Source organism: Plecotus auritus (assembly GCF_963455305.1).
Source record: "Plecotus auritus genome assembly, chromosome: 5".
NCBI classification, from domain to species: domain Eukaryota; kingdom Metazoa; phylum Chordata; class Mammalia; order Chiroptera; family Vespertilionidae; genus Plecotus; species Plecotus auritus.
In genome coordinates, this window is record NC_137776.1 from 152794158 (window position 1) to 152814259 (window position 20102).

Genomic DNA, 20102 nt, shown 5'->3' on the forward strand with positions numbered 1-20102 from the left:
GCTTATCCAACGTAATTGGACTTGTTATATTTTATTTGAAAACAAAGTCATTCCTGCAGCAAGACAGCTTAAACTTGGGAAGATGTCACTACAAGAAAAGGCCTAAACTCACTGCAGTCATCTAGGACTCGGGTGCCAGTGTCAGCATGCCCTGAATGGATTTACTTCCGTAAGTCTTATAACACAGCACAGCTCAGGAAACGCTGAACACGCTTGCATACAACTAGACATTTAACAGTGGACTGTATCCTCACTGCATTTTTAAAGCTTAACAAACTGACTGCAGTGATAAACTCCAGGTGCACCCAGGAGACACCATTTTAGACAAAAGAGCTGTTCAATTACATCTTTTACAACAGGTAGAGGTGTGCCATACCATGAAACACTTAACACTGGTAAATTAAGCATTATTTTACAAATTTTTCTCAATGTGTGTTCAGATGTTGAATTTTTATAATATTTTCACAAAGATTCTATAAACCAATAATCTGAACTGATTAGAAAGGATGACGAAATGAATGCAATATTTAATATTGATTTTATTTGTTTAATTTGGTAAATGTAGAATGTAATGGTTTCAAGGCAAACTCTGGATTATTCAATCAAGCTCAACAGTTACACATGATTCAGAAGAACAGTCTTATCTTCAATATCTACCCACCCTCCCTACACAGACACATCCATAGACATCCATGTACATATATATTAGTTCTCAAAAGCTCAGGATTCTCAACAACTCTAGAATTTAGATTTTATATTCTCACACACTTCAGAATTATCCATCTGATGCAGGATATCACCATAAGGAGATAAAAATTCATGCAATGATACTCAGGTTTTCCTTTAAAAATGTAAATCCAATACTTGATGATTCAATGCCATATAAAGTGCATTGAATAGCTAAAATAAAGCAAGTGCCAATTTTATCATGAATTAATAACATATTTATTGTCTTGAAACCAAACAGGCCCAAGTTTCTTTTTATCTTTACGAGTCAGCTCTCTATAAACTCATTTCTTCCAAACTTTTCATATAATAAAAATCAAGATAGTTCATTTCTTCTTTGCATTTACAAGAGACGGCAGAGGGCTCACGGTAGGTATGTTCTGGATGAATCAGAGTCAGAAAGTACTTCTTCTTGAGTAGAAGTTTCATAATCTGCACTTTCAGCTAATTCAATATCTAACTCATCATTACTCTCGGCACTGTAATCAACTTCTTCGAGGAATCGAGGTTCATCTTCATCCAAAACGTACGTGGTAGGGCTGCAGCCAAAGCACACAGAACATACGAGGCTTCGTTAGGTCTTAAGGTTCTAAGATAAGATTATTTGAACACACTGGAGCAACTCTGATTTGAATGTAATAAATCTGGTTGGGCCAACTTTAAAAATGTTATCCAAATGAACAAAGTAAGAGATTTATAACAGTTAAAACCTTCTTACATTGATAATAAAGGGTGAAATGCTAGTTTTTAATTATATTGCGTCAATATACATCCTACAATTAGAGAGCAACAAAAAACAATAGACTCTCATTAGGTTACTTCTTTGAAGAGTTTCATCTATAAACCAAGCAACCAATAATTTCAGTAGGCTTTATAAGAAACTGTGGGTAGCCCTGCCCAGTGTGGCTCAGTTGGTTGGGTGTCGTCCTGTATGCCGGGAGGTTGCCAGTTCGATTCCCAGTCAAGGGTACATGCCCGGAATGCACGCTCAGTCCCCAGTGAGAGTCAGCTGGTCGATGGTGCACTCTCACATCAATGTTTCTTCCTCTCCCTCTCCCTTCCCCTCTCTCTAAAAATCAATAAAGTATAAAAAAAGAAGAAACTGGGTATTTAATTGGTTCCTCCAGTAATGCACTGACATCACTTCTAAGTCTGTAAAGTGATTATTTGCCATAAAAACATATATCCATCCTCAGTTTCTATTGGTCAAGAATAAAAATTAAAAACAAGTGAACATTCCATATTCATATTACTTACTTTCCCTGGGGACACAGAATAATATATTTGCTTAAAAGCACTAAGTGCTTCTACATATTTCATCAGGTACATTGTTTGGGATTAAGACAATCTTTCCACTAGGATATATATTATTTTCTCTTCAAGAAAATAGCAGTATTCTGATTTTCCTCATTTGAGAGATTATACACAAACATACACACACAGAGAGAGAGAGAGGGAGAGTCACTATCAACAAAACACTACAGCAGTATTTCAGTGTCCCCATTTTGTGACCCAAACTATCTTAATTTCATATAGATGTATGTTCGTTTATATCCCACCTGCTTCCAAATGGATTTCCCATCACTGGTGCAATTAAAAGCTAAAAGTCAGACAATAAAAAGGGAACAATAATCTGTTAAAATGAGCAGAGAAGCAGATGTCATTAGACCCCTAAAATGAAAGAATTCGTGCAACTGAATATCAAATTCGGTCCAGATAGCTGCAAGTTTGGGCAAGAAAAACAAGTGAGTGGATTATAAGGTTCCAATTTTCTGAGAGGAGAAAGCAAACTCATCTGGTAAGAGTATCCTTTTTCCTAGAATTGTTTTAATTTTGTTCATTAAATAAGAGAAAATAATATATTACAAAATCATCTTGACCTTATATATAGCAAACTACCTCTTACTATGATGGAGTAGTCCTCATAAACCAAGCTGAGTGGCCTGGAGGATTATGGGAGAATTTACAACAGATCTCGCACTCATAAAAACAAGTGTAAGGCTTTCAATTATGCATCTAAAATATTTATGATGACTGTTATATCTTTAGGGGGGAAAGTTAGATTAAAAGAAAAAAATTATTTGCCTTTCAAAATGATAATTATTCTCTTTCTTTTCAAAAACTAATTCATTCCTCTACTTAACCTTGTTATTTCAAATTCACAGGATGTCTCAGGTGATTCTTCAAACAGAAGACTAGCTGAAGCAAAGGAGGGGGGAAGAGAAAGGAGAGAAAGCAAGAAAAGACCAATCTCTTGCCACATACTTGCTTGTTTTCTTCCTGGACACTGTCATAATAAGAAATGATCATCCTTATACCCAGAGCGGACCAGTTTCATACTCCTATTCCACTCCGGTAACCCATACTGGCCCTGATGGTTAATCTGCAGATCTAACAAAATCATGTTCCCAGCCTGCCACTGAAGTATTCAGAGTACCTCCAGCAATGGTGATGGGGCTGGGCCCTCATTGCTAACTTATGTACTGGGAGGTGGAGGGTGAGCAGTAGAGGGGAGCGGGGAGAAACGATCAGATCTAGGTTCAAGGAACTGGAGGAATACTGAGAGAGAAGGGAAGGAAGGTTAAACCCCATCACTCCACGGAAAGCAGCCTTCTTACTGCTATTCCAGCTGCCACTTTCCAGTCCATTTTTTCTAGGTCTCTCTGCTGTGCTGACTGTGGGGGAAATTCTGACTCTTCTCTGTCTCTTCTCAATGCTGATCAAGTGCTCTTCACCCCTTGTGTATGCCGCAAAAGTAGGTGCTCATAACAATGCTGTTTTCTTGTATGCATGCCCTCTCTGAGTGAGTTCATGTATTTTAATTTACATTCTGATCATTTCCAAATCCAAATGTCTAGCCCCAGCTTCTGCCTTGAATTTTTCCTGTGTATGCCTGGACTTGCTAGTATAGTCACATGTCTATCTCACAGGCACCTTGTGAATGTGGCACGTTCAACTGATGGGGCACGTTCATTGTTCTCTCCACCAAGCCAGCTCCTCTTGCGTTTTCTCAGTATCATTCACTGAGTCATAAAACCAAAATTCTCAGCAAGCAAGTCCTGCCAATCAATGTCCAGACCACTCCCTGCCTCACACTTGACAGGTCTTCGCTTACAGGAAACTGTTTCCTCTGCTTAGGACAGTGGTCGGCAAACTTATTAGTCAACAGAGCCAAATATCAACAGTACAACCATTGAAATTTCTTTTGAGAGCCAAATTCTTTAAACTTAAACTTCTTCTAACGCCACTTCTTCAAAATAGACTCGCCCAGGCCGTGGTATTTTGTGGAAGAGCCACACTCAAGGGGCCAAAGAGCTGCATGTGGCTTGCGAGCCGCAGTTTGCCGACCACTGGCTTAGGACATACTTCACATCTTCCTTCTCACCACTCACATTTCTTTCAAACCGCAGCTTGTGCTCATCTTTACATCTTCCTTTCTTAAAGCCCAGCTTGGGATAAGAGCCCCTTCTCTTTATTCCCTTTGCACCCTGCACGAACATTCCACCTGATTACTATCAGAAGCAGTTGAAACCATCTACCTGTGGGGGCCTGTGTTCTCAGTACTAAATCATAAGCATTTTAAAGTCAGAAACTGTGACTTACCCATCTTAGTACCACCTGGCGGCTCCCAGAAGTGCCTGACACATTGCAGGCCCTAAAAGAAATGTCCACTGCACTGTCTATGAGGAGCCACGAGTTCTGCATTCAGTGACTTTCACATCACCCCCTCCCACTGATTTCATTTTAGTAAAAAAATTAAGGCACAAGACCAATCACAGCAATTCAGTTTCACTTTTATTAATAATTACAACATACGTTTTAAGCACTTTACAATTTAGGAAGTACCTTCACACACATTATCACACAATAACCATCACCTAAGAGAAAGATTTTAAGGTAATTTGCCCTAGGGTTATAAAATAATTAATCCCTTTCCATTAGTATATAGGAATTCAAATATTATTTCAATCATAAAAAATGTCTAATCAACATTTAATTCTTTCCCATTGCTGTAATTTTGGTTTCCCACCACTATTTCCTCATTTCCCTCATTTTCTTCATGTAAGTTACTCCTTTTACCCTGTTTTTGCTTCATTTTCCAATAGCTGTCCTAGATACACCTGCCTGAACAGCCTTCTATTCTGGATTTTAATTCTTAGTGTAAAGATGACAAAGCCAAAAACAATTCAATATGGAACATTTCATTATAAAAGAAAATAGCATTTTAGTCTAAATACAAATCCTCTTTGTGCTGCTTCAAGGAAAATACAAAACCTTCACCCAAAGGGCCTTCTCACAGATGAAGGCAGTAAAATTCTCCGCTGCATGTTGTCATCATGATGCAGAAAAGGTTTATAATAGCAACTATTTCTAAAATAGAAAAAAAACTGTGCTTTGTTCAGATTCAATGTTTTATAGCTATCTTCATATTAAGCTATTAATCAGCACTGCATAAAATTAAACCTAAAGAATTCACCATCTTCCTCAAACGTACACCCGTCTACTTCCATTAGAGCTGATTGGCCATCCGAGACATCAGAATGTAGATCTTCAGCTCTGTTACCTATACAAGCATGAAAGAAACAAAACACTGTATATGGAGTCAGAAATTCTCTTGTGCCTCTTCTCTTCTACTAACCAGCCACGTCTTACGCGAGTGTCTCTCTCCAAGCACCCGATTTTCTCACGTGAGAATCCGAGATAACAATATCAGCCCCATGACCTCACAAAGTTGTTTGCCTCAAATTAGGTAGTAAATGTGAAAGCATTTGTGAACTCTTAAGCTGTACAAATAAAAAAATGTTATTGTGACATTAATAAAACCTACCTTGTTAAAGAAAAGTGTAAATCAAATATTTCTCAATTCCTAAAGAGCCCGAAGAGCTGCCCCAGGCCAACGGGACTAAAAATACTGCCTTACCTTTGTAACTCTGAGTCCCTCCTTAATCTCACGCTGGGCTACAATTTTGAGACTAACCTACCTATTTTAAGACAGCACAATAAAGATATCGTGGAACAGAATTTGTGAAACTGATGCACAAACAATTCCATGGCCCAAAGTCTCAGCAATTTGTGACTTGCTGATTGTATCTTTGGGTTGAAATGTCAGGTCTGATGTGGCAGAAAATATCTATGTGCATAAATATTAGAGAATATTTTACTTATATAATTTGATTTCTATCTTATAAGAGATATAGCATCTCCTAAATATCACAAAGTGAATAAAATTATCCATAGAAAATACAAGGAACAATTTTGTCCATCTTAAGTGATGGACATATAAGGATGCATGTAAGTTCTTGCACACACTTGCAAATGCACATACAAACACTCAGACCTAGTGTAGAGAATATCTAACAAGAGAATGTTATCTATTTGGAGTGGGGGGGAAAGCTAATTTACACATGCTTTGTTGGAAAGTATAACTAAACTGTCCTTGGGAAACAGTAATTAACTAATAAACTCCAACTCACTTTATTATTCTGAAAACATTCCTTAGACACATGGAGGATTAAATGATTAAATTCTCGCATAACACAGGAGAGCTTAAAAAACTGAAGCCACTCCTTTTCGGTTACTTGGAAGACACAAGATATAATGGAAGTACAGGGGAATTCTGGAGTTATACCTGGATGCATTCCTGGTTCTGTTGGGAATTACTAGATGGATGACCTTGGGTAAATGCATCTCTGAGCCTCAGTTTCCACACACATAGAAAGGGATTACAATACCAGCTGTCTCTGATCATTCTCAATAAAACACTAAAATCTCTGAGATAATAATCAAACTTAACAGAAATTCAGAATGGCACGCACGGGTTGGGGGTCCCACTCTGGGCTGAGTGATTTGCTACAAAGACTTACAGGATTCAGCACACACCTAAGACTTACCAGATGTACCGGTTAATAATGCGGATTTTGTAATCAAAGAAAACACGATAATTTCAAGAGAAACATCAAAAGTGCTTTATTCAAAGTAATGTCCACCGCTAGCTACACATTTCCACCATCTTTCAGGTAATTTGTGGATACCGTCCCAATAGAACTTTTCTTGTTTTGAGGCAGACCATTCAGAGACCCAGTTTTCCACTTCGTACGTTTTGAAGTGCTGCTCAGAAAGCATGTGTACCATCGATTGGAACAAGGAGCAAGGTCTGGTGAATACAGCGGGTGGGTTAATACTTCCCAGGCAAGATCTTTTAATGTGTCTTTAACTGGTTTTGAAGTGTGTGATAGTGCATTATCATGAAGCAAAATTACTTTGCCAGTTCTTCTGGCACATTCTGGTCATTTTACTACCAAAGTGTGGTTCAAATTGATTATTTGTTGTTGGTAGCGATCAGTATTTATGGTTTCACCTGGTTTTAGAAGCTCATAATACACCACACCTTCCTGATCCCACCAAACGCAGAACATTGTCTTCTTTCCAAAGCGATTTGGCCTTGCAGTCGATGTTGATGGTTGACCTGGATCAACACATGATTTTGTGCATTCGGGATTCTCAAAATAAATCCACTTTTTATTGCCAGTCACAACTCGATGCAAAAAAGACTTTTGTGCCACTGAAGCAACATTTTACTGATGACTTTTCGGTTTTCCATTTGTCTTTCGTTCAGTTGATGTGGCACCCATTTTCCTTCCTTTAAAATCTTTCCCATTGCTTATAAACAATTGGAAATTGTTTGCTGAGCAACGTTTAATCTTTCTGCAAGTTGTTTTTGAGTTTGACATGCATCTTCATCCAATAATGCTTGTAATTGCTGGTCTTCAAACTTTTTCAGTTGCCCTGGACGTTCTTTGTATTTCACATCAAAATCATCACTTTTAAAGCATTTAAAACAGCATTCACAAGTATCTTAAGATGGAGCATGTTCACCATAAGCTTCCCGAAGCTTTCAGCAGCACTTTTCTTCAAAATAATGAATTAAAACTTCCCACAAATGCTCTTTTTTTGGCACGAAATTAGACATTTTTAAGCGTAAAAATATCTATGATGTTAACACCTTCAGAAAATTTGACATATGAAGTTTTGAAGCTTGCTGTCAATACAACAAAATAGCATACATATGAAATCACATATATATATCAACATATGTGTAACTCCATCTATTAAAAAAATCCGCATTATTAACCGGTACACCTGGTATACAGTGAAAGGATACAAAGCAACATCAATCAAGGGAAAGGGTGCTTGGGGCAAAGTCCATAGGCAACCAAGGTCAGGCAAGGGCAGCTGCTAAGAGGCAGGGAAGTCATCAAAGCTTTCAGCAATTTCAAAGGATTGCAGGCAAAAACGGGAGTTCAGAGCTGCCAAGCTTCCTGAAAGAAGGGAGTTGCACAGATGTGACCCCAACAGTTTTCCCCTAATGGCATTTGACAAATTTTTAAAATACATAATACACAAAACTGAGAAGCAGAGCGGAAAGCAGCAAAACAAACGAAACAGAAAATAAACACAGAATTTTGGGCAGAACTGTGGTACTGAGGAAAGAAGTCTTAGGCCTTCAATTGTGACATGTGGAGGGCTACGCCCTAGAAAGGGGAAGGGGTGAACCAAGGATCAAACAAGTTTCACAGGTTTTGCAAACCCACCTCAAGTCAACTAGGTCCCACACTGGAGTGGAGCCATCTGCCCTACTCTATAGCCTACCAAAGGATAGAATGAATCCTCTTTGAAGGAATATGTATTCTTCCTTATTCTGATACACTATCTTTTTATGTTAAAGTCTCAAGTAGACACTTATGTGAGAGGAATAACTTCATTCTTCCAAGAGCTACCAAAAATAAAACACACAAATATCTATAAAATATATAGTCAGCAAATTCCTTGTATAGCTAAATCTTAGAGATTAGAAATTACTAGTTTGATACCTATCTAGGTCTCAATGATAAGGAGCATTTCCTTCTCTTACTAGTATTATAAGCCTCAAAGCTTTCATTATAATCTAATCTGGCCTGGGGTCCTGAGGTGCTCATATAAATCTCAAACTTATTTTTCTAGATGACTTTGATCTCCTCTGTATCTGTAAGTACAATAGCATTTCATTGATTCAGCACAAAAACACAATCGGTTCACTTGTACTTATAAGCCACTATGATTTCAAGTGGACTGGAAGTTGTGATATGATCTTCAATTATATGGCATGATTTATCTGCCTAGAAGATATCCCAATAGCAAGTATAGCTGTAAGAATTCCCTGCGTGGCCCTAGCCGGCTTGGTTCAGTGGATAGAGCATCAGCCTGCAGACTGAAGGGTCCCAGGTTCGGTTCTGGCCAAGGGCACATGCCTGGGTTGCGGCTCGATCCCCAGTTGGGGGGTGTGCAAGAGGCAGCCGAACAATGATTCTCTCTCATCACTGATGTTTCTATCTCTCTCTCCTTCTCTCTTCCTCTCTGAAATCACTAAAGAAATATATTTTTTTTAAAAAAGAATTTCCTACGTGGTAGCAATAAATGACTGAGAAATGCAAACCAGGCTCAAGTATGTCATCACAGCCATTAACTAGAAAGATCTTTTAAGATTGGCTTGATTAAATGGTAAACTTCACATTAAAAACAAAGCACATTAATACCAGTAAGCTTTACTACAGAACTACGTATTCAATATTACTGTTAACATGTGGCCCCAAATCATCTATATTGACAGAGACCCTCTCCTTGACCAAACTTAAGTCAGGCTCCTCTGAGTCCTCTTGAGGAGTAGCCCTGACCATGGGCTGTGTCCTTAGTCTGGTGGCTCTGCCTTCTTAGTCCAGTTTCAGCAAGAATCCTGCTGAGTCAATTTATCAAAAATCCCCCACTCTTAACATCTAATCACCCTGGCCTGATTTCAGCAAAAATTCTGTCAAGTCCCATTAGCCAACATCTCCCACAGCCCGAATGTTCCATCCACCAACCCCCACTCTACTCCTTGGCTATAAACCTCCACTTTTCCTTGCTGTATCCAGAGTTGAGCCCAATCTCTCTCCACTACTGCAAAACCTCATGTAGCAGTCCTCCTGAACAAAGCCTGTTTCCCATTCTTCAAAAAGTGTCATAAATAATTTTTTCTTTAACAATATTAATTTAATTTTCTCAGGAAAAAAAGTTCCTACGTATGTATAAACACTAGCTTCAAATAAATAAAGTGTGGGTAATATAGAGTTTAATATTTCATTCTGGTGTTAATAGTCTGTAGCAGTCAGTATCTTTATTACTGCTTTATAATAACTTCAAGGCAGTCTCTTATAGTGACAGGGTCAGTACAGCCTTTAAACAAGGGGCATAATGATGTTAACTGGTCCACAGACCTGTACTTACTCCCTATACCTTATTAGAAAGGTACTCTACCTTTATCAAAATACATCAAATTAGATTTTTAAAAATTTTAATACAAAATAGAAGTAAAACTAAGCATATTTTAAAGTCTTTCTCTAGCTTAAGTTCTATTTATTTTACTAGTTGTATTAGGAACAATTTCTAATCAAATTTTCTAATGTCCATGCTGTATGCATAAAAAGGAATTAAGTACTAATACATGCTTCAATAAGGATGAACCTCAAAACAAGCAAGGTGAAAGAAGCCAGACACAACAGGTTACCCCATTGTATTATTCCATTTATTTGAAACTAGAGGCCTGGTGCACGAAATTCGTGCATGGAGGGGGGTTCCCTCAGCCCAGCCTGCACCCTCTCCAATTGGGGACCCCTTGAGGGATGTCCGACCAGGAGTCGGACATCCCCCTCGCAATCTGGGACCGCTGGCTCCTAACAGCTCACCTGCCTGCCTGCCTGCCTGATCGCCCCTAACTGCCTTTGCCTGCCAGCCTGATCACCCCTAACTGCCCTCCCCTGCCGGCCTGGTTGCCCCAACTGCCTGCCCCTGCTGGCCTGATGTCACCCCCAACGGCCCTCCCCTGAAGGCCTGATCTCACCCCCAACTGCCCTCCCCTGCAGGGCTAATCTTGCCCCCAACTGCCCTCCTCTGCTGGCCAATTTGGTTCTGATTGGTCAATTTCTATGCCATGTCAAAAGCTCTGCCTCCTAGGCAGCCATTGGCTTCCCACAACACCCAGATTTGGTTCTGGTTCTGATTGGTAGGTTTCAATGCCAGTCAGCATCAAAAGCTCTGCCTGCTAGGCAGCCATTGGCTCCCCACAGCACCCAGATTTGGTTCTGATTGGTCAGTTTCTATGCCAGTCAACATCAAAAGCTCCACTCCTAGGCAGCCATTGGCTCCCCACAGCACCCAGATTTGGTTCTGATTGGTCAGTGTCTATGCCAGTCAGCATCAGAAGCTCCATCTCGTAGGCAGCCATTGATTCTTCATAGCACCCACATTTGGTTCTGATTGGTTGGTTCCTATGCCAAACGTCAAAAGCTCCACCTCCTAGGTAGCCATTGGTTCTTCACAGCACCCACATTTGGTTCTGATTGGTCAGTTCCTATGCCAGTCAGCATCTCCGGGCCTATCTCTGGTCCTGATCAGAGAGGTGGGGCTGAACAGCAGCCCCCTTGGAGGCCAGGAGAGAAAGAAAAGCCCAGCTGCTGGCAAAGCTCAGAAAGAAAGAGGGAGAGAAAGAGAGAGGCAAGTACTGATCAACAGCTGCCACTGAGGCTGAGGATCAGACCCTGCCCCTCTCTCTGGGTCTCAGCCACCTGGGCAGTCAGTGCTGGGTCACTAGGCTGCAGCTGGGCAGTCAGTGCTGGGTCACCACAGCAACCCAGCGCTGACTGAAGGACTTCCAGGTTGGTCAGCCTTCAGTCGTGATCGGTTGTTACAACCTTGGCCTTTTATATATTAGGATATCCAGAATAGATAAACCCACAGAGACATAAAGCAGGCTATTGGTTGCCAGGGGCCGGATATGACTGCTTAATGGGTATGAGGGTCTCCTTTGGTGGGGGGGTGGGATAAAAAGTTTTGGAACTATATAGAGGTGACAGGTGGTTGCACAAAATAGTGAACATACTAAAACCCCATTCTACTGTTCACTTTAAAATAGTTAATTTTATGCTATGTGAATTTTATCTCAATTTTTAAAAAATAAGTCCAAATACTGTTTGATTGTAAGGCAATAATTAGGCTTCATTTCAATATGGGCACATTTTGTATTACGATGAAACACTATACAGAATTTGGTATTTTTCAACTTCACTTTTCTATAATTTTTAAACATACTCAAATTTCAAATACTTCTTCCATATGCCCAATATACTAAAATTTAGTCATCACTGCAAAATCCTAATGAGAAGTATTATTAAATGGTTTATCACTTCTCAAATCCTTTAAAAGAGGGGTACTGAGAAAACTATTTAATAGTTCAGGTGACATGTAAAATAACACTTTTGCTAAGTACAAAAGGATTAGGGGGGAAATGTCTAAATCCTTCCTAATTAACTACAATTAATAACTGAAAAAATAAATTTCACATCAGATAAGACCCAGCCTAAGAGAGCATGGGTGAATTAAAGGTTTTAAAAAAAAGCCCAAACACAGCACAGAAAGACAAAGAGCAGAAACTTATTCATGAGAGTAAGACACAGAAGATCTATGAAAAGGTCAAACTTAAAGGTAAATAGAGTCCCAGAAAGGACATAATGGAACAGAATCAATGTTTGAAGAGAAAATGGCTAAGAATTTCCCTAAATTGACAGAAGATATCCAGCCACAGATTTAAGAAACCTTGTGAACCCAGGAAAAATAAGTAAAAGCCTAAGTTAAAATCCCTACATACCAAAGACTATGAGAAATTCATAAAAGCAACTTAGCCTAAAAAGACAGATTACATTCAAAGGGCAACAATCAGACTGACACCCAACTTGACAACTCAATAGTGGAAGACCAAAGACAACAGAATGGCCTCTTCAATGAAGGACAGTGTTACCTATCCAGCAAAAATATCCCTCTAAACTAAAGATGAAGACTTAATAGTATTCTTTGAACAAAAGAAAAATTACTTCAGATAAAAAGTGAAATGTAGGAAGGAATGAAAAGGAAAGGGGGGAAGAGGGCAGTGAATGTATGTGGAAATCCAAAGACTGCATAAAACAGTAATAATGTCTGTAAGTTTAAAATATTAATAGTATACTCATAAAATATCTGATAACAGCAGCACATATATTGAGAGGGAGTTAAATGGAGTTAACATGTTCTAAAGATCCTATATTGTCCAATAGAAGATAAAAGTACAAATCTGTATTGACTTTGATATACTGAGAATGTGTGAAGTAATACCAAGTATCCATTAAAGGAAATTAAGAGGATAAAATCAATATAAACCTGAAATCAATCTAAAATCTATTAATCTAAAAAAAGGCAAAACAAACAAAAACTACAGGGCAAGTGAAACAAACAGCAAACAACGAATAAGCTGGTAGAGTTAAGTCTAAATATGTCAATAATTATAATAAATGTAAATGAACTAAATATTTCAATTAAAATATAACTGTCAGATTAAAATTTATAAAAACAACTATGTCCTAATTATGAGACATTTTTAAATATAAAGAGACAGAGGTTAAAAACAAACATTAAATAAAAAGAAAGTTAGTTATAGCTTATATACATAATAATACCAACATGGTTTAAGAATCTGTGAGCTTTTTAATATAAAGTCTTACATTCAGAGGTTTCAAGATTTCTAAGTAAAATAATTTTACAAATCAGTTTTTAAGCTTGTTAAACTTGTAATTATTTTTTAGATTTCCATTGTTATTTATAAAACTAAATTATATTTATTGAATGAAGCATGGTAGATACACTTAAGAGAATAATTGAAAACTTATCTATATATATAAAAGTCAAGCGACTGGAACGCTAGAATAACCGTTGAGGCGCACTGTGGCCGCAATCGGCACCCCCCACCCGGATCAGGGGCGGGGCCGGCTGGCTGAATGCCCACGACCCCTCCCCCCGGCCAGCCTGGCCCCGATCAGCCCCAATTGAGGCGGCCAGCCAGACCCCACCTGTGCACGAATTTGTACACCAGGCCTCTAGTTTTTCATAATTATCACAGATTAAAATGGAGTATTTCTCAGCCTTAAAAAAGAAGGAAACCTGGCCAGTGTGGCTCAGTTGGTTAGGCATCATCCCATGCATGGAAAGGTTGTTGGTTTGATTCCCTGTCAGGGCACATGCCTGGGTTGCAGGCTTGATCCCTGGTAGGGGGCGGGCAGGAGGCAGCTGATTGATATTATGCTCTCACATTGATATTTCTCTCTTCTCCCTTCCTTGCTCTCTAAAAATCAATAAACCATTCTTTTTTTTTTAAAGGAAATATTTTAATTTGCTACTACATGGATGAACCTAGAGAACATTATGCTAAGTGAAATAAGCCAAAGAAAATAATAATAATGCATGATGTAACTTCAATGTGAAACCTAAAAGAAAAGAAATAAAATGGAACTCATAGAAACAGAGGAGAAAAGTGGTTGCCAGGGGCTGGGGGTGAGGAAATAGGGAGAGGTTGATGAAAAGATATAAACTTTCAGCTGTAAGATAAGATCTGTGGAAGTGATGGTGACTATAGTTGATAACACTAGATTATATAATTGAAATTTGCTAAGAGAGTAGAATTTAAATATTCATACTCACACACACACAAATGTGTACAGTAATGGATGGATATGTTAATAACTCAATATAGGAAATCTTTTCACATTGTATACATATATCAAATCATCACATTGCATACTTCAAATATCTTACAATTTTATTTGTGAATTATACCTCAACAAAGCTGGGGTGGGAAGAGAATACATGAAATAACTTAAAAGGAAGCTTCTACACATCAGTGAGAACAACTAACAATCTTTATATTAGCTTCCATTATTGTTTAGCAGACACTTTCAAGGGTAGAAAATTCAGGTGATCACTCTGTCAACTATCACAATGAACAGAGTTCTAATTGATGTTTTACTATACTTAAAACTCCTAAGCTGATATATAATAGAGCATGGCAATAATTAAATCTGATGACAAGTCAATATCTAACAACAAAAATTAAGGTTCTGTATAATGACAGTATTCTTACTCATACACATCAAACTATAAAATGCTAAGGTCTAATATTATGATTAAGAACTATGATACTGAATTGTTTCTAATTCTATAGCTGATCAAATTTTATATACATTGAATTTTAGGAACCAAAATTTACCTATTTAGAAGAATATTTGGCAGATACAGTTCAAGTTTCAAAGGCGTACTAAATTAGCTGTTTCTGGTATATGTAACCAGAAAATTATTGGAAAGTTATATGATGTGTGTAGATGACAACAAAATAGACTTCCTTTTAAAGTATGAATCCTAATTCTAAATCCCTCTTAATTTAGATATTACCTGATATACATACTATTTTCCACAATGCTTTTTTGAGAGGTTAAAGGTAAACCATTAAGATCACTAAAAGCAGTACTCAAAATATAAGAATATTTCATTAAAATTTCATCTAAAAATCAATATTAAAGAATCAAGAATATTATTACAACTTGAAACAAATATTAAATATGTAAACTTAATTATAGTAATCTTCAAAATGTTCTTAGCTGTCAAAATCTCTGTGCCTTTTCTATGCTTAACTGATTTAATGAAGTCTAATAGAATACTACAAGGTAACAACAGAATAAACAAGTGTGCCTTACCTAGTTACTTTGCAGCTTGATTCAATCAAGTCATTTTCAAAGTCAAGCAGGCTGGAAGGCAGACTATATTCCAATGGGGATGTCAGTCTTTTCAAACGCAATAGACCAACACAAAATTTTGCTCCCATCTCTTCCAATTCTCGAGTACCAATCTGTAAGCCCTGGATATAAAGCAATATTATATGTGTAACTATGATGTCTGCTATCCTCTGGATGTATCTCATTAAAATGACATAAAAGGAATTTATAATTATATTAATAAGATTGAATATTAATATTTTGTATGGACCTAGGACTCAACAAACAGAATGTCTTAGCAATATCAGATATTCTAAGTCATAAAGGAAACTGTCTTTAAAAATCATTTCTAAACTGTCTATTCTTATTCATCAAATGCAAACTATTTTCACTAATACACTGGGGAGAAAAAATACATAAACATTTTGTGCTTATGTTACTCTTAGAGTTCATGTGTGAAAATAGATTTTTACAAGATCTCGCTAATATTTCTTGTAATCCACTACTCTGGATGCCAATGTTGAAATATTATAGTGTTAAAATCAAGGCTCCAATTTGTATACTTGAACATTATAGGTACTTTTATTGTATGATAAATAAATAAAAGAAAGGTAACTATGTCAAAAAAAGAAAAAGAAACAAACAAATCTAAGCCAATGAGGTATTAGTAAAATAAGTTCCTATACTTCATGTCAATTAAGAATGCTCATTTCAAATTTTGTCTACTAAAGCACAGAGAAATTTTTAGCACTACCCCCATATCCTTTTATACACAAGAATTTTCAATAAACAATATACGGTTTACTGGAAGTTAAATGTAAACACGTAAAAGGATAAAAATGGAGTGTAAATCACGATTTTGCTTATCATGTAATTTTCAGATAAAAATAAATCTCTAAAATAAGTGAAATTCTTACACCAATAAAAGTTGGATGTATAGATGAGAGCTGACATTATTTAGAGACAAGGTACTGTAAAACCACTTTTCAATGACAGGACTAAAGGCATAGGCTAACTGAAGAAAATAAATTATAAAAACTATTACTTAACTTACATGCCTTTATAATAATGACTGATTAACTGATTGATTATTTAAAGAGTTTGGCCATCTTAATTTAAGAGCTTTAGAAAGGTTATGCCTATTTCTGAATTAATTCATAGGAAAAGAACATTTACAGCCTAAAATACAGTAATATAAGAACATTCTCAGGGTGAAGAAATCTTTTTTTTAAAATATAATTAGACTCACACAACTTATTAGCTAATATTAATAAGTTTGAAAAGTATAATTATATGCATGTGTGGGGATGGAGGTAGGTGGGAATTTTGTACTTTCCACTCAATTTTTCAGTGAATCTGAAACTATTCTAAAAAACAAAAGTTTATTAATCAAAAAAAGGAAAAAAACTAAAAAGAAGTGTATGTTATGATCAAAGAATTGAATTTCAGACATAAAAAAACTTGGCTTAGTAAAACACACTTCTCTCCATGGAGTTTGAATGTCCTTGGCAGAGTTGTCCACTAAAGCAATGATTGGGGGACCGAGTTTGGGGGCTGGAATGGTGCTCAAGCTACATTTTCTTTCTCATCATGACTTTGGCAAACTAGAAGTCACTGTTTTACAATATTTGGAGAGAATTCAAAAGTTATTATTACACTTAGGAAGAAGAGTATATGGTGGTCAACCTAAAACAGAAAGCACTGAAATGTCATTAAGTTCTATTCTACCAGGCCCCAAAAGCTTGAATGTCAGTTGCAAAAATCTACATAATCTTTTTCCAGCTTGTTACAGACTGAAAATCATTACTTAGGCTCTCTCTCCACTTAAACATTCTGACATCAACTGTAATATGGTCACATTTTTAATACTAAACAATTGGAAGATTTTTAGCTCTTTCAAAACATAAAGTTATAACCATCTTTATGTGAGGTAAATGAAAATCACTATTCGATTCAGTTCCCTCTTGCCCTATGTCAAAAACAAAACAAAACAGGACACCTAAAAAACTTCCTGTGCCAAGGCAAGAAAGATGTTCAGGTTTGCTGTTGCGTGTATAAAGTCCAATTCATTGTCCATTAAGTTTCCATATTTAAAATTTTTAAGTTCAAAGTCACCTAATATTTTATTAGTCTTAAATTTCAAAAGCGGAGTTTAAACTCAGGTTGTTTCCAATAAAAGTGTATGGCACTACAAAAAGTAGTCTTAGTAAAGAAAAATATTTAGTAAAGGGACATGCATTTAAAAATGAGACACAAGAGGGGGTCAGTGGAGGAGAAAGAGGGAAATCTGAAATACTTTCAACAATAAAAATACATTTTAAAAACTTTATAAGTGTAATGTGTTTATTTCTAAATGCATAAAAATATATTTACATCCAACAAATATGACATAAAAATTTTATTAATAATGTATTACTTGCACAACTCATTATAAATTACTAATCAGTATTTATAACATGTTTTCTTAAAAAGTATGAATATAAATATACTCAAGATTTTGTGAGAATCCAAAGCAAGCTATTTAGTTCAATAAAATTTTTTAAATGTTTAAAGACTGCATACAATTCAATTTCATCATTGCAAATTACATATAACTCAGTATATCAAATGTATCATGGAATATATACTTGAAAACCTTTGGATTATAAATATGAAAAAAAGTCTTCAAATATTATTTTAAGGCTAGAAGTCCTGAAATGTTTTACCTTATATTTTCCCTGATCACAGCCACACAAAGTACTCTCCATGGTATAGCTTCTTTGTACTCCTATCTCCCTCCAAACTACAACACGTGCTGTGGATTCTTTAGATTTTTCCACTACGAAGCTACAGCTACTCATGCAAAATGCTGGGGCAATATGGCTCAGTATCTTAGGCAAAGTCTGCAAAGATAAGAATGATAAAATAGAGTATTTCAAGAAATTTTTTAACTTAAAATTTTTCTAAGTTTTTAATCTTTAAAATGTTCGTGAAAGCACAGTGATTAAAGCAGGGTCATGCAGATCTTCTTGCTATACCTCCTGCTATTCAAAACATCAACATAATTCTCTTACTAATTTAGAATTTTCTGCTTTCCTAGAAAAATAATCAGAAAATAGAATGGAAGAAAGTATCACATTTACTAGTATAGTAGCAACCAGTAAGTGGAATAAAAACTATGTAAGAAAAAACATGAAGAAAACATGTTTTAAAAACGTTACAGTCATGAAAGATGGCTTGACTAATTAAGAGATTTGCCACTGTAGCCCTAGCTGGTTTTCTTGGTCATTAGAGCAGTGGTCAGCAAACTCATTAGTCAACAGAGCCAAATATCAACAGTACAACGACTGAAATTTCTTTTGAGAGACAAATTTTTTAAACTTAAACTTCTTTTAACGCCACTTCTTCAAAATAGACTCGCCCAGGCCGTGGTATTTTGTGGAAGAGCCACACTCAAGGGGCCAAAGAGCCGCATGTGGCTCGCGAGCCACAGTTTGCCGACCACTGCATTAGAGCATCAGCCTTCAGACTGAAGGGTCTTGGGTTCAATTCCCAGTCAAGAGCATGTACCTTGGTTGAGGGGCGTGCGGGAGGCAACCAACCGATGTGTCTCTCTCCCATTGATGTTCTTTTCTCTCTATCTCTCTGTCTCTCTTTTTCCCTTCCACTCTCTCTAAAAATCAATGGAAAAAATATCCTCTGGTGAGGGTTAACAACAACAAAAAAAGATTTGCCACTGTAAATGTCAATCATTCCAAATTAATCAATAAAACTAAGACAATCACGATCAAAATGCCCACAATGTTTATGGCAACTTAAAATCATTCTGAAGTTTACCTGAAAGTGTAAATATGGGAATACCCCTTGAGGAATTCTGAAAGAAAAGGCAATGACTGGAGAACAGATATTAACCTAAATTATATGCCTATGGTTAAGTTAAATTGTGATATTGGTGCAGAAAGATGTATCTCTAGAAAGAAAAGATTCAAAATTAGAACCAAAGGTACCTGTTAAAGTTATTACAGTTACTAGAGAAAAAACTGATCACTCACTAATGCTGACACCACTGGATAGCCACTGAGAAAAACAAGCTCCAGTCACTCATCTTCATTCAATTAACTTCTAATTAGATTGAAATTTTAAATGTAAAATTTTAAAATGAAACTAAAAACAGTAAACATAGAACCATACTTTTAAATCTTGGAATGAGAAAAGTTTTTCAAAACCTTAAAACCCAGAAGCCATTTTTTAAGAATTCAATAAATATGATAAAAGTTTTAAATTACTATACATCACAAAAAAATTTGCTACACTTGTAATACACACAGTTTAAAAAACAATAATAACTAGGTGACCAGCACAAAAGTAAGCAGAGAATATGCAAAAAGCCTATTTTGAAAAAGAAAGAGAGATCATAATTGGTCAAACATATGAGAAAATACTCATCCTAAAAATTATAGATTCACAAATTAAAAGTATGAGCTATTTTTTTAACCTGGCAAAAATAATAGTATTATGCAATAAGGGTGTGGAGAAATACCACTATCATTCATTATATTGGGGAACATCTATTTGTATAATCTTTATGAAGAACAATTTGGCATACTAATCAAATGACCACCAACAGAGGGTAACTGGATAAATTTTGGCACATCTGTACAACAAGAATAAAAGCACACAATGGAAACCTTGTGGAATTGTCAAAAGGCTGACACAGATCTCCCTGTGACCAGGAAAGATGGCCAACAAACAGGT

The 20102-nt window shown here is 36.5% G+C and overlaps 1 protein-coding gene across 7 annotated transcripts in view; it reads right to left on the minus strand.

Annotated features, from left to right (window-relative positions):
* Positions 1 to 520: 520 nt before the first annotated feature.
* AGTPBP1 (ATP/GTP binding carboxypeptidase 1) overlaps positions 521 to 20102 on the minus strand; it is a 105515-nt gene continuing 85933 nt past the window's right edge. For 5 of the 7 annotated variants that reach the window (XM_080668553.1, XM_080668552.1, XM_080668554.1 and 2 more), the window contains 3 exons: positions 18074 to 18250; positions 15351 to 15511; positions 521 to 1265 (listed from right to left, as the gene is read on the minus strand). In XM_080668553.1, coding sequence (XP_080524679.1) covers positions 1091 to 1265; positions 15351 to 15511; positions 18074 to 18250 — 513 coding nt within the window. In that variant the 3' untranslated portion in view covers positions 521 to 1090. Of the gene's footprint in view, positions 1266 to 4500; positions 5291 to 15350; positions 15512 to 18073; positions 18251 to 20102 lie in introns of those variants that run through there. The other 2 variants (XM_080668556.1, XM_080668555.1) reach the window with 1 other exon arrangement.